This window comes from Clupea harengus, chromosome 8 (genome assembly GCF_900700415.2).
Source record: "Clupea harengus chromosome 8, Ch_v2.0.2, whole genome shotgun sequence".
Lineage (NCBI taxonomy): Eukaryota > Metazoa > Chordata > Actinopteri > Clupeiformes > Clupeidae > Clupea > Clupea harengus.
Genome location: NC_045159.1, coordinates 21,343,382 through 21,358,555, shown reverse-complemented (window position 1 = coordinate 21,358,555; position 15,174 = coordinate 21,343,382). Strand labels below are relative to the sequence as shown.

Sequence of the window (15,174 nt, the reverse complement as noted above, 5' to 3'; positions counted from 1 at the left end):
GAGTGCCGGGTTTTACATATATTTGTTTAGGAAAATCCTGACCTGGAAAAAAAAACTCAAGATGAAACCCAAACATCTAACCGAAACGATGATATCAGGTCTATCCATGCTCAATGGGAATACAAAAAATACAGGTTGTCTTAGTGAGTGAATAGTCATTTAGGAGTCACAACAAATCCACAACAAAGATTAGTTTGAAAGAGGGGAACATTTGTCACCCTAGTTTCAGTGCCAAGTCTAATTGGCTATTATACACATGGACCACTTGCTATTTTTATTTGTTGTTACATTGTTACATGTGTTACATTGTTATATGTGTTACATTGCTTTATGTAAGTTAAATGCAAATGTAAAGCCTCTGTTTTTCTTAAAAAGATACATTTTATTTGTAATGGTATGTTCTTGTTCATCCATCATTGCTTCATTTACTCAATATTTGACATAGCCTAGACCTGTTCCTTCACTCAGGCTCTTGAACACTCAAAGCTGTGAGCTATTTGGCAAAGGTGGCCCTCACAGAGAGTGCTGGTGCATTGTCACTGTGGGAGCCAAGGGGGAAACACAAACAGCGGCAACACGCTGAACAGTAGGCCACATCATGGGCTAATCCCACCTCATCACAGGCAAACAAAGGGCTCAGATTACCGCCTACTCCCCACTTTTCACTTCATCAATTTAGTGGCCAACTGTATTTCATTTCAACATCACCTTGTGGACCAAAGATATTTCATAGGACATAGAATATAATTCATATTGACATACTTTTTTTGTGGTTCACATAATCTATACATTTCAACCTTGCATTATGGTTTATTCAGTTAGTCGAGTTGTTTTAAAAAATATATATGTTTGTATTGCATTATGTTTGTATTTGCTATTGCTATTTTGTGCTGGCTGAAACCAGAAGAGAGTTTGAGAGACGGAACTGAAGCCTGAGTTGAGCCTAAAGGCCTTCTTTTGCTTGAGCTGTGAAGTCTGAGTCTGTTGACCCTGAGCTCTGTTCATACGGTTTAGCTTGATGTATGAAGTGAAAAAAATAAAGATAATAATTTACCCAACTTGTGACTATGTTTCTGTATGTGTTTTTTTGGGGGGGGGGGGGCAAAATGTGAACAATACACCCATTATGAAAAGTTCAAATTATCCAGCAAGGAAAGGAAACAAACCCCTTAAGATCTGACATCTTATTCATCCATTTAAGTTTGAGAAACACACTGATGCTCTTACTCATCCATTTAAGTTTGAGGTTTGGGGCAATTGAATTCCATAGACACATACTGATGCTCTACAAACCATATCATGCGATGCAATCCATAGGACACATCTTTCAAAAATAAGTGCAAATGCTAACATGCCAATCTGACCAACAGCCTAAGGGCGATAAGCTAATACACCTTACTGTTGCTTTCTTTTTAATGAGCTTTTCTTTTAATTATTTATTAATGTTAGATATAAATATGATTAAGAGTCAGTGAGATGTATCTGAATAGGAATAAATGATCTGTGTTTCCCATATTGGTTTTGTTGTTCCTGTTGTTTGTTTGTTATTTTTGCCTGAGGAGAGATATCTAAATAAATAGATTTGGGAGAAGTGGTTAAACCGCAAAGGCCACAAAGTTCCTCCCTTTTAGCCTTTGTGTGTTGCATCAACAATTGTTATGGAGGAAATTAGATTAGATTTAGATTACAGATGACCAAAACAAGAAGAGCATTTGGAGAACAATGTGTATGTTCACTTTGGGGAAGAGTTGAAAGATAAACCAAATACTCACATGCAGCTAAATCACATTAAGCTACGATCTCATGCTAAATTGTTACACATAATGTTGATAATATTTATTGGACTGTCCAAGTGCAGAAAAACCTCAAATAAATCCTCTCAGAAAGACAATAAATTGACACGAGACAAACTGAGAGAACAGAAATGGAATGAAATGAAAGATGATACCACATTGAACTGCTACAGCTGTCTAAGTCGCTATGGAGACTTTATACCAAGCATCCGCTGCCACCTCCATGGAAACCTCGTCCCTTGACACAGCCCTTGCCTCTTCTAATGAATTAAGAATACCTCCCCTTCACCTGAGGATGGGCTATGTTTGAGGTTTTATCTCATCTGAGATTCACCGACTGAATTTTCATGCTTTTGTTCTGTTGTTCCTCTTGCCATTGTTTATGGTAAAACCCTATTTGAGAAGGGCACTGTAGCGGCCTAACACAGGCAAACTTAATGCCTAACAATGAGGCCTGGTCTTATTAAGATGAACCTAATGTTCACCTAACCTACTGTTTTTGTACAGGTTTTTTTGTAGACAATGTACACTGATAATGGCCCTATACGATTGAATAGAATTAAAGAAAAATGAGTTGCTCTACGTCATCAGATTTTTTCACTCTCAATGAAATGATATCAGAGGTGTGAAGTGTTATACGGTTGCAGGTGTAGAATAGAATAATATGGAGCAATTCGGGTTTTTAAAAAAAATTCAATTTTAATGAATGATGGGAACATTGAGGGAGTAATCCAAACACAACTTCCAAAGCAGTTTGTCTGTGCCTTTTCCATTGGGGTGGAGCCACTGACTAGGAGGAGTATGTTTATGAACACATATAATGCTCACAAAGGGTGCCTTGTTGTTGTTGCTGTGTCCTGATGCTCAGGTTCAATGGTTGGGCAGTCAAGTTGTTGTGTTTAGCACTTGTGGGTTACCGAAACAGCATGTTTTACTGTGAAGGACGGCCTCTACGGATCTTGCATGCAACATGCGGCGTGTGTTGCGGATGTCTCCAGCCAGTTAGGCATTGTTGTTGTATCTATGGTTGGGCATTTGTTATATTTGTTAGGTTGCTGGCAATGAGTGTTTACATGTGACAGTGAGAGGACTGGCCGCTGTTAGAAGACAACAGCACATCTTTTACCCATGTATAACTAAGATTACACTAGAAGAGTGTATTTATAACTTATGGCCAGCAGGTGACATTCATCAAATTACAAAGTTATTTAGGAAAGATCCACAGGACAAAAAAATCCATCACCCCAACAATTACAATAAAAGGCAATTTGGCATGCATTACAGAATTTGAAGTGTTTTTTATTTAAGAAGACAGGAACATAGCCTCTGTCCCACGTGAACAGTGTCTTAAGTGTCATGTAGAATCAGGTTACTTGTATAATTCAACAGTTTGACCAATCAAAAATGAAAGCAGTGTGTGGTGAAACAAGTCCATTGAAGGAAACTGCTACCACTTACTCATGCTGTGTAGAGTATTGAAAGCAGTGGTCAGATGAAAAAGGACACTTTGGAAACATTGTTCCCAGAATGTTCTAGAACAGAGCAAGACCTCGAGAGACTGGCAACCCAAAAAAAACTTGAGCTTGTGCAGTGCACCCAACACAAAAGGGTACAATATATAACTAATTCAAAGGAACATATAATCATTATAAGAGCTGATTCAATCATTCTGAGAGGGTGATTCATTCCAAAAAAACAAATCAGGTTTAAACAACATCCCCATGGTAACATTACCAAGCTATCTCAATTCTCTGAATTCTTAGGCATTTCTCTTTACACCTACACTGTATTTGAACCTGTGCCAGGAGACTGATAAACCATGACCTAACAAGCATGATTATGCTTCATGTCTGCTACTGCCATTAGCATCATGGCAGCTGTTGTCCAGTGATTTGACAGCTCCATCTTACCATTAGTTATTGTCATGTTTAAGAAGTTTAGGTGCCATAACAGCTTATGTCACATGTTACTAAGCTGTTGTCATACTGTCATAACTTACAACTTATATAACTTGTCTCTACACTGACTGTCATAACGGCATATGACAGCATGTGACATCTGCCCTGACATGTTTAAGACATGGTTATGTCCATCTTACGAGGCAGGGTTCAAGTAAAGTGTTACTGAAGGATGAAGTATAAATTAATATGAATTAGTATGAATATTTTGCTCTGCGTGACTTTTAGTGTCAATACAGAATTTGCAGAAAGTAAATGCATTGGCGTCTCTCCTTCAGGATGAATGATGAAGTGATGAAATGGCTAACTCGTTAAATATACCTCAACTAATGTGATATGTAATGGCCATGAGCAGGATTTAAAAATGAAATTTGTTTTTACATGTATTGTATTTGGTATGGCTTGGCAGACACATACATAACAATTGAGAGTAGGCCTAAATGAATGCATGTAACACAAAGATAGGTTAAGTAATACGTGGTTGCAGATATGGAAGAAGCTTTGATGTCAGATTGAAATAGCCCAAGAGTCAGCCAGTGAGGGGATGTGTCAGGTTGACGGCTAAATCCAGCAGCAACCAACATCTGGCTCCTTGTTAATGAGAAAGATGTGGGCTTAGCCTGCAAGCACAGTTGAGAAATGTGTTTTTCTCTTGCACGTCTTTAAGGAGGCTACAACAAGCAGGTCCATGTCAGAGTGGAGAGGCAAGCTACTTAAAGCATCCACTTCCCCTTCGTTTTCCTTTTATTCAGCTACAGTGGTCTTGAAGATGGTTGACAATGAGATTGACATGAGAAATCAAAGGAGTACTTTGCCATTAAAAAACTGTTCTTGAACTGGTCATTGTGTGCTCTGTGAAAATAAAACAATACTAGATAGGTTATATCTATCACAATCCTTAGGCAAACACAAAAAATTAAGCCAATCGGTTTCCAAGGACGTGAAAGTAGCGTCAAAATAGCAATGAACGACTCGTTGATTGGTTGAGAGCCGAGACCCATCAGGTGAACACCGCCCCCATGTTCCCTCACTCCATGCCAATAGTTATTTTGCACCCTCAACAGTTCCCGTGTATTGTGGTATTTGGCCCTCCGGCTGAAATATTCTATGTCATCATGAGTGTCACTTGTCGCTTTCTTTCAGGTGGTCTCTTGCACAGAGCAACATCATGTGTTTCTATGACTACATCTCGTAATGCCTGCTTTAGTAATGCACGGATGCACTGGATTCGTCAAATCGGAACTAAAGCGAACACTCCTGCTGTTTCTACAAGGTACCATTGCTTGTCCGCTAAGTAGCTACCTTTAGCTCTTTAATAATATAAATACTATCTAACAGCAAACCAAAGTCAGTCAGTTTGTATGTATGTAACATTATGTCCTAGGATGGTTATGATTCACAAGTAAGCTTAAATTACACTGTACATTGTGTTTCTGAAATGAGTCAAGCACTCTGTCGTGAGCTAGCATTGCTGGCTAACGTTACCCAAGGTTAGCCAGCTAACGGGTTGGATGTGTGATAACAAGCCACGGTAAACACAACATAACTTGACATTAATGTTACTCGTATGGCAAGTGATGGATATTGGGTATTAGTATCTATTCAAACTTTTTTGTGTGGAAATGTGCACATTTTATTTTCTACAAACCTCTCCCAAGTCCACCCAGTCCTGCAGAAAGTCGCTCAAGGTGGCAAAAGCATTGCTTTACATGGGTGCTGTCCCATTTGAGCAACTTAGCAAGTTATGGAACCCTAGTTACAGCCTTCGTTGTTTGTAGGGCTACATGATGCGTCTAAGACCTAATAAAGACCTTCTCCCCCTTTCAGACCTGTGAATTTGACCTATGACGTGTTCGATGGAAAAGGGGACAACACGCCGCTGGTTTTCCTCCACGGTCTTTTCGGCAGTAAATCCAACTTCCACTCCATAGCCAAGTCCTTAGTCCAGCGGACCGGCAGAAAGGTATTGCACAACATGCTATGTGCTGTCTATGATCCCAAACAGCATGCTATGTGGTGTCTATGATCCCAAACTGGCCCTGAAAAATGAAAGAAGGAGAACCTTCTTTTGATGTACACTTACAATTGCCCCGTGTATTGCAGTGCCAAATTCTGCGTTTTCCAAAAAGGCCATTTAGGCCTAAATGATTTGAGTGTAGTTGCTTGTGAGTGTTATAGCTTGTATTATTTTTTATAATGTAGAAATGTAGTCTAGTGAAAGGATGGATATAAAAGGATATAAAATTTGGAAGGAAAAAGAAAATATGTTAGCTTTATGTGTAAGTTGTGTAATGTGATGTTACCTTTTTAGACAGACTTTAATGTTATATGTAATGATTGCTGAAATTTAAGCTTGTGTCGTAGTTAGTGTCTTAACTGTCCTTTGTCCAGTCAGGTGCTGACAGTAGATGCACGTAACCATGGAAAAAGCACACACAGCCCCATTATCACCTATGAGGCCATGACCAATGATCTCACGCAACTGCTTGCTCAACTGCGAATCGGGAAATGCGTTCTGATTGGCCACAGCATGGGAGGCAAGGTGGCCATGACAACAGCACTCATGCAGGTAATGTAGGAAACAGAAGAGTAAAGCCCAATTTATACTTATGTCGCCGACACTTTTGAAATGGTCGCCGACAGAAATTACGTCATGGTCGACACTTTTAACCGTCGCTTGGAAGTGTCGGCTACATGGAGAAATTTCTACTGGCGCTGATGTCGTCACAGTGGCGTAACATAGTTACAACGGGCCCCAGTGCAGGCTATTATGACAGGCTCTTGTCAGTGGCGTAAGGTAGATATGATGGGTCCTATAGTGCAAGCTAGCTACTAGTCATGAGGCGCGCACACACACCATTGGCGAATATATATTAATAATGTGTTGGATTTTACGGTCAAATTAGTTACTTGGCTATTGTATTGGGAAAGTAGACAGGTCAACGAGAAAGCGATCAGAAACATGGATAGTGCTTTGACTCGCGGTAACGTAAACAGACGGTCAAAGTGCAAAAAACATTCTTAAAACACTGATGAAAGGCATTATTTGGTACACCAGCACACACTGCAGCTTTACCCACATCTGAAAAACACATACACAATAAAACAGGCGCTCGGCGGTGACCTGACTCGAAAGTATAACAACCTGTTCAATAATGCCTCGGCAGTTTGAAGGATAGGAGTTGTGCAGGACACGTTATTGCTATGTCCCTGTTGTAGTGGGCATTAGCTCGCAGGCAATGATGAGCTATGACCAGGCAAAACGTCAGTCTGACTGGGGGTCTGCCCAGTGTTCCGAAAGCTCAATATTCCAAAAAATAGTACGAAATATCTTTACAAAATTAAACCCTCTGTTCCGAAATGGCTTTGTTCCAACCAGTGGTGTCGGATTCATGTTTGTGGTGGGGTGGCAAAAAGTGCGTGTGCAAGGTGAAGAATGCAAGAGGCCCGCTCACTGGCGTGTTTGCTGCAGTCCGTGGGAGGAATTTTCATGTTTTACACATAGTCCTCAACAGGGATGCTGGAAGTGCAGGCTCCGGCATAATTTAGAAATATTTTAAGTAACACAAAATACACGCAGCATTTAGTTTGCGCAGCGGGGCGGAGACGCTGACCGGGCCTTTACGCATATAACTTTTCTTAGGCAATATTTGTTAACTTAGCCTACTCTGGTTTTGAATATAGGGTACCACTCGTGCGAAGGAAATCACCGGCAGATTGTCGCAGGACATTACGCAGATCTTGTTAAGCACTGACAAAGCATGCATGCGCAATGCACATCATAGGCCTGATTTATTCAATGCAATGCCATTTTGGATAGTGTTGTGTGTGTCTTGCTGGTAACAAGAGGTAGGCTAATCAGCGAATGTTGCATTTGTTTCACCAACTTTATTAGGAGACAGGCAAACACCTGTCTCTGCGCTTAAGCTGCGTCCTCCCCATGAGAAAGTGGAAGCGCCTGGAGAGGAGAATTGCACGTCTCAAACGCGATTACAATCAAGGGTTCCGCACGCTGCCGGAATACTGGGCAGCAGTTCAGTTCTTGGTCCACAACTTTGTTTGACGTAGGCCTATTATTATTATTAACAACCTAGGCTATGATGATGATGAATGATTTAGAAGTTTTTTGCTCTGAAAGTTGGCCATCATAAAAAGTTTTTTTTTATCATCGCGATGCAAATGCCACGTGTGTATAATAATATTCTGAATTCAAGTTCATGGTTGTGAAATTGGTTGTGCATTTATAGGTTTATAATTGTGTAATCAATTAATTGGGATGTGCATGTGGGCTATAGTGATTCACCTTGCTGTGCTCACAATTTCGGAACAGCGGGCTGTGTATGTTAGATAAGCATATACTTTTATTATAGATTGCTTCCTCCACAAATAATACCTACCATGATGGAGATAAGTTTGCCTGTTAAAGCGCATATATACTATTAGACACTGTTTAATAACGCTAGTGTGATTTGCTAGATAGACAGCACGCGCCGTTGATTTTCAAAAAGTCAACAATGTAATGTCAGAAAAATGCTGTTGGCGCTACTCCATTTATGACGTAGGCGGCGACTGTTCGCCTGAAGTATAAACACAACAGCCTGTGCGACACTTTATTTTTTCTGTCGGCGACCATTTCAAAAGTGTCGGCGACATAAGTATAAACCAAGGTTAAGAATAACTACTTACTAACCGAGAGTGAGGTCATGCCGGGAAATATCAGACTGAGGCTTTAACGTATCGACCGAGCGATAGCGAGGTTGATACGCCAAAGCCGAAGTTTGATGTTTCCCGGCATGACCGAACGGTCGAGGTTAGTAAGTAGTTATAACATGTCTGTTTGGGAATAGGCCAATAACATGTCTGTTTGCAAATAGGCCAATAACATATCTGTTTGGGAATAGGCCTATCCTTTGTCCATTTGGGTAAATACTTCACATACACATAATGTCAAAGACGTAAGAGTTAGAGAACATCTTTACCATAACAACCCCTAGTGAAAGGACTCCTGTGCATGTCAACCACATGGGAGCTGTGTTCATTTCATTTAGCGGACATTTTAATCCAAACCAATTTACAGTACAGATAGACATTATCATCAGTGAGTGTGCTCCTTATGCAGCTTGCACACTGCCCCAACAAACGCAAACAAATCCCAACATTCTAAAGTTGGCAGTTGTTGATACCTGGCAGTTGACTCTCTTTAGAATGTTCAGTAAACCAACTGCCAGCTCCACACTGCTCAAACAGTAACCGTTAGATAGCAGTGTTGTAATCAGCCATTTGACTCTTCCACTTTAACGTGATTAGTGAAAAAATGGCAATATGTCACCTTGCTTACAGTATCGCAACGTATTGCCATATATTAAATCGTAACCCCCGTATCATAGTGCGTATCGTATTGCAAGATTCATGCCTGTTCACAGCCCTACTGTTGGTGTTGTTAGCACCTTCCTCTCGCAGTTGAGCTACGGGCAGTGTCGTAGCGTGGGGTGTGCGGGGTGTGCGGACCGCACAGGGCGGCCAATTGAATGGGGGCGGCCAATACTATAATTGTATTACTTTCTTGTGATTTATTTTGTTGTAATTTTTTGATAATAAGTTGTTTTCCCTAATGGCCAAATTTAGAATATGGTGCTGTTTTGTAGTGGCGCGGTCTCCCTAGCTTCCACTTTGCAACGTATTAGTTCGACAGCTTGTAAACAATAGAATAGAATAGAATAGAATATATTTATTTGTCATTGCACAAGTACAACGAAATTGAGGTAGCAGCTCTCAGACACAAAAACAATAAAAATATAGATTGAACATATATATATACATATTTACACTATAAAAACACAAGACATATAACACAACAGAGAGACAAATACAGGTCAGTTTTGTGCATTGTTAAGTGCTATGATGGCTCTGGGATAGAAGCTGTTTCTCAGCCTGTCTGTTTTTGCTATGATGGTCCTAAAGCGTCTCCCTGAGGGCAACAGTTCAAATAGGTGGTAACCAGGGTGTGTTGAGTCTCTGAGGATACTGTGGGCTTTTCTGAGGCAGCGTGTTTTATAAATGTCCTCAAGAGGTGGAAGAGAGCAGCAATCTCCCGCGACCTGCGCGTGTGAACGTCTTGGTGGAACGTCTCTGTGTTTAGTGCCAAATTGTACTTCTGGACTGCATTCTGCAACATTTTCAAGCAGGGTATCCTAAGTTTTTGAAGAACATTATACACAGATGTTTCTACTGGTTGTTTTCATATTTCATATCAGCATTCTTTACACACAAATAGGTAAGGTAATACATGCGCTGGCTGAACTCTTCGTGTTAATATGTGTCAATATGAACTTATGAATATGAACTCGTTCATACAAAGTTGCACAGGCACCCTGAGGGTTTCGACCTTTTCCTATTATAATTTGATCAGTTAAATCGAGGAGACTATAACATCAGCTAGATAACTAGCTATCATTTTATGTAAATGGGACTCTTCCATTTAAACCGTTTAAGGTTATTACAAGTTTCCTTAGCTAGCTAGTTAGCTAGCATAACTAGGTAACCATAGCAACCAGCTCAAAGTGGATACGTTTGTCCTCACCGCCTTCTTTACCATGCATTTAACAAATGAATAGCCCTCATTTGCTAACAGGTGGGTCGTTAGCAGCTGTTTTGTCACTCAGAAAATGATTTGATTTTACTTCTATTCTCCTTACAAAGTGCTAATTATTATTATTTTTCGAACAGTATATATCTGTACACAGAACAAGATTCAAGGTTTCTGAGGGTGTTCTTTTTATGACGCTAGGACAAAGACTCGCGGAGCTTCAAAGTCATATATTTACAACAATAACAAAATTCGCACCAGTAGGAAATCCTCCTTGAAGGGGGGCAGCGCACAGGGCGGCCAAAACACCCGCTACGCCACAGGCTACGGGGACACTGTGTTGGTAAAATCCTTGAGACTGTCGACAATGAAATGAACCTCTACTTTCATTTCCCCATCTTTCCTCTTTCCCTCCTTCTTCATGTTCTCTCCTCTTCTCCCTGTTCTCCTTTCTTCTTCCTGTTCTCCTTTCTTCTTCCTGTTCTTCCTTCTTGTTCCTGTTCTCCCTCCTTCTTCATGTTCTCTCCTCTTCTCCCTGTTCTCCTTTCTTCTTCCTGTTCTCCCTTCTTCTTCCTGTTCTCTCTTCTTCTTCCTGTTCTCTCTTCTTCTTCCTGTTCTCTCTCTTTCCTGTTCTCTCTTCTTCCTGTTCTCTTCTTCTTCCTGTTCTCTCTTCTTCTTCCCGTTCTCTCTTCTTCTTCCTGTTCTCTCTTCTTCCTGTTATCTCTTTTCATCCTGTTCTCTTCTTCCTGTTCTCTCTTCTTCTTCCTGTTCTCTTCTTCCTGTTCTCTCTTCTTCTTCCTGTTTGCTCTTCTTCCTGTTCTCTCTTCTTCTGCCTGTTCCCTTCTTCTTCCTGTTATCTTTTCTTCTGCCTGTTCTCTCTTCTTCTTCCTGTTCTCTCTTCTTCCTGTTATCTCTTTTCTTCCTGTTCTCTTCTTCTTCCTGTTCTCTCTTCTTCTTCCTGTTCTCTTCTTTCTGTTCTCTCTTCTTCTTCCTGTTTGCTCTTCTTCCTGTTCTCTCTTCTTCTGCCTGTTCCCTTCTTCTTCCTGTTATCTTTTCTTCTGCCTGTTCTCTCTTCTTCTTCCTGTTCTCTCTTCCAGCCGAGTCTAGTGGAGCGCCTGGTGGTGGTGGACATAAGCCCCGCCCAAACCACACCGCTGACTAACTTCCCCGCCTACATCCAGGCCATGAAGGAGGTGAAGGTGCCGAAGGATGTGCCCCGCTCCACTGCGCGCAGGTTGGCCGAGGACCAGCTACGTCAGCTCGTCAAAGTGAGCTCTCTCTCTGGACACAAGTCAAACGAAAGGCAGCGTTTCAGTGTGATGTTTGACATTTGGTGTGATGTTTGACGTTATGTCACATTTGTCAAAGTGAGCTCTCTCTCTCTGGACACAAGTCAAATGAAAGGCAGCGTTTCAGTGTGATGTTTGTCGTTATGTCACATACTCAGTTTAAAGCTACAGTAGGCAGGTTTTTAATGTTAAGGGCATTTAATTTAGTTTCTGCACCATCCTCAAATTTGTTTCAGTGGTATATGAGCATGTGAATAGAAAACCACGCCTGTCGTTCTCGCTAGTTGCCTAGGCTGTTGCCTAGGTCCGATTCCCTGTGAAAATGCAACTGCACAAGCGAATGCAAATGCCCAAGCTAGCTAGCTTTTATCAGTGCCACTGATGATGCTGTTGGTGTTTGCAAGGCCAGTCTTCTTGCTTTTAGCTTGTAAGCTCACTTAGTTTTAGACAAAAACCTTCATAATGTGCTTTTCACACACATTGATTGTATGCTCTTTGGGACTTTTCAAAGGAGCGCTCAGTACGGCAGTTCCTTCTGACAAACCTGACTGAGGAGGAAGGACAGTATTCTTGGAGGGTCAACTTAGATGCCATCTCCAATCATCTGCAAGACATCATGAATTTCCCAGCATTCAACACCAGCTATGAGGGCCCCACACTCTTCCTTGGTGGGACCAACTCCGCGTATATCAGGTAAAGAGATGAAAGATAGAAAGACAGAAAGAAACAAAGGATCAGTTCACACATTTGGAAGTTACAGACAAGCAAACATGGACCTTTTATGATTTTATTCCAATTCTAATCTTTGGTGGATATTGTAATGGGAAAAGAAGGTCTCCAGGCCCTGCGTATGAAATCTGCGTATGGTTTGCTTAGAGTTCTTGTTTAGTACATCACCTTAAGCCCTGCACACCACTGCACTCACCTGTAGAGGTTGACTTTACATGTGAACATGTTAGCAATGTGCATATAACCAGCATATAACATTCACATTGGCGAGGGTTTTGGCTAACACAGGTACGTGTCCACCCCCCCCCAGCTCTGAGGACTACCCAGAGATTCAGCGTCTCTTCCCGTGTGCTGACATCCAGTACATTCCAGACGCCAGCCACTGGATCCACGCAGACAAGCCCCTGGACTTCATCAGCTCCATCAGCACCTTCCTCCAGTCCTAGCCCTGCCCTGCACTGCACTGGCCTGGCCACAGAGGGGCGACAAGGAGGAGTGCTTTTACAGCCACCAGGAGAAATATATGAACAAGTGCTTTTTTGTAGTTTTTGTTGTTAAATTTAGATTCATTTTTGTGTCTTTTTCATCTCATTTGTTTACAGGGCTGTATCATTAAGCACTAGCGATGCATAGACGTGTCTATAGTTCTGCAGTAAACTGCAGAGTTTAATACTACAGACATATAGCCAATTATTTACTTATTCAAAGGACATATTTTGACCACAGTGCAATTAACACTGTGATTAAAAGCTGCATAGTAATATAAGAGTATAGTTTGGAGTGAAAAGAGAAGGGTTGGAATAGTCTAATAAGATGAATCTAGGGTGTTTTAAAGAAGGGTTGGTATGGTCTAATAAGAGTAATCTAGGGTGTTTTAAAGAAGGGTTGGTATGGTCTAATAAGAGTAATCTAGGGTGTTTTAAAGAAGGGTTGGTATGGTCTAATAAGAGTAATCTAGGGTGTTTTAAAGAAGGGTTGGTATGGTCTATTAAGAGTAATCTAGGGTGTTTTAAAGAAGGGTTGGTATGGTCTAATAAGAGTAATCTAGGGTGTTTTAAAGAAGGGTTGGTATGGTCTAATAAGAGTAATCTAGGGTGTTTTAAAGAAGGGTTGGTATGGTCTAATAAGAGTAATCTACTCCTGCGGTGTTTAAATGGACTTCAGTGGGGCCTTCTGAGAAGGAGCAGGGGCTTAGTGTTACAGACGGCACAGATCAGTTCTAGCTTTAACACTCCCTTTAATTCTTTCATTTCGAGAGATTTTTTTAATGCACGTGGAGAGAATGGTGACAATCGGCATGTTCTCTCTTATTCTTTTCCACACAAGGAACCAGTATTAAATGAAGTTAGTTAGTTTGTTATTTAGTTGAGAATACAAATCGAACTCTGTGTATGTGACATAACCAGGTGAGAGGATCAGGGTAAGCTAAAGGAATGTGCCATGTGTAAGGCAGTTAGGGTTAACTCCAGTGTGCAGGCATCACAAAACGGTTGCCAACCTGCTCCAATGGATATTTGTCAGTAAATGATGTGCATACTGGGCAGGGACATCACATTTACAGTCTACACACACACACATTCACAAATTGTTAATGCTACGTAATTATTGACCTTAAATAATTGTAAACATGAACTGATCAGCATACATTTTACAGACCTCAACAATAATTGAGTATATAATCACTATTCATGTTCCAGTCTTAAAATTGACCATAAATAAGTTTTTTAAATTGTGTGTATATTATGATGCTGACAGTATCTGTGAGGCAGTTTAGTGTGAACGTCACAGTGTGAGAGATCTATAGAACGGAGTGTGAGACCGTATATTCACACTGCAGTGTAGAGTATAGTGGTTTTTGCTCTCAGGGGGCACATAGAAACTGCCCTAATACTTGAACTGCCACCTTTTAAATGGACAGTCTGTACATAGAGCACTCTGGTCTTGTATCCTGGGTTGTGCTCTTTGTTAACATGTAAAGATTATATATGCATATATAATATTATAATATAATATTAACACTACATAAAGAATCAAGGGACACAATATATGCACTGCTAACCTCAACAGACGTTATGTAATTTATAAACAATTCGATGTTCTACTGTTGATGTAATATTTGTCCACGTCAGGTATAGTAAATGATGTCAAATTATTGTGATGAACATTTCTGGTTTTGTTCGTTATTAGGTAATACTAATACTAATTGTCAGAATGATGGGTGACTATGAAATACTCTTCCAATATCAGATATTAACCATAGTGTTCTCAGCGAACTGTAAATAGTCATTAACAGCACAAGTTTGTATTGTGTTTTATCCGTTTCCCACCCAGCAGTTGGCTGGATTTTCACCAGACGGGGCAGACTCGTCTTACAGTGAATTGCATTGTGGGTATTACATGTTCATTTTCCAATTTTTTTTCTGGCCTTGAGAAGTAGCTGAGACTTGGTAGGGTGGCTTATGCAGTTTGATCAGAATGTAAAAGAGGAGGTTTTCAGTGTGTAATTGACATGAATACATTAATATTTAACTATCAAGATTGGGAGTGTCCAAAGGACATTTTCAATTTGCAAAGGTTTTATTGAAATTAAACTATATTTCTCTAATATTTTGGACAGATGGCAAAGTAACCTATATTTGTTGGAATAGCTTATATTTGTGTGCGTGTGTCTGTATGTGTGTGTGTTGAGACTGACAGTGATGTCCATTCGTATTGAGATGTGTTTACATGTTGTAGTTATTTATTATTTACAAAAATTAAACTAGAAAAGCCATCTGTTGACTCATTGTCTGATTCTTTAATCACGTTAAACTGATGGT

At 40.5% G+C, this 15,174-nt stretch overlaps 1 protein-coding gene across 1 annotated transcript; it reads left to right on the top strand.

Moving 5' to 3' along the window:
- The first annotated feature begins 4,825 nt into the window (after positions 1 to 4,825).
- On the top strand, positions 4,826 to 15,128 carry LOC116221363 (protein ABHD11-like). The gene is made up of 6 exons (XM_031571242.2): positions 4,826 to 5,024; positions 5,579 to 5,714; positions 6,147 to 6,320; positions 11,435 to 11,605; positions 12,138 to 12,319; positions 12,666 to 15,128. Exons 1-6 carry the CDS (start codon positions 4,867 to 4,869, stop codon positions 12,799 to 12,801), a joined length of 957 nt encoding a protein of 318 aa, XP_031427102.1. The 5' UTR covers positions 4,826 to 4,866; the 3' UTR covers positions 12,802 to 15,128.
- The last annotated feature ends 46 nt before the right edge of the window (positions 15,129 to 15,174 follow it).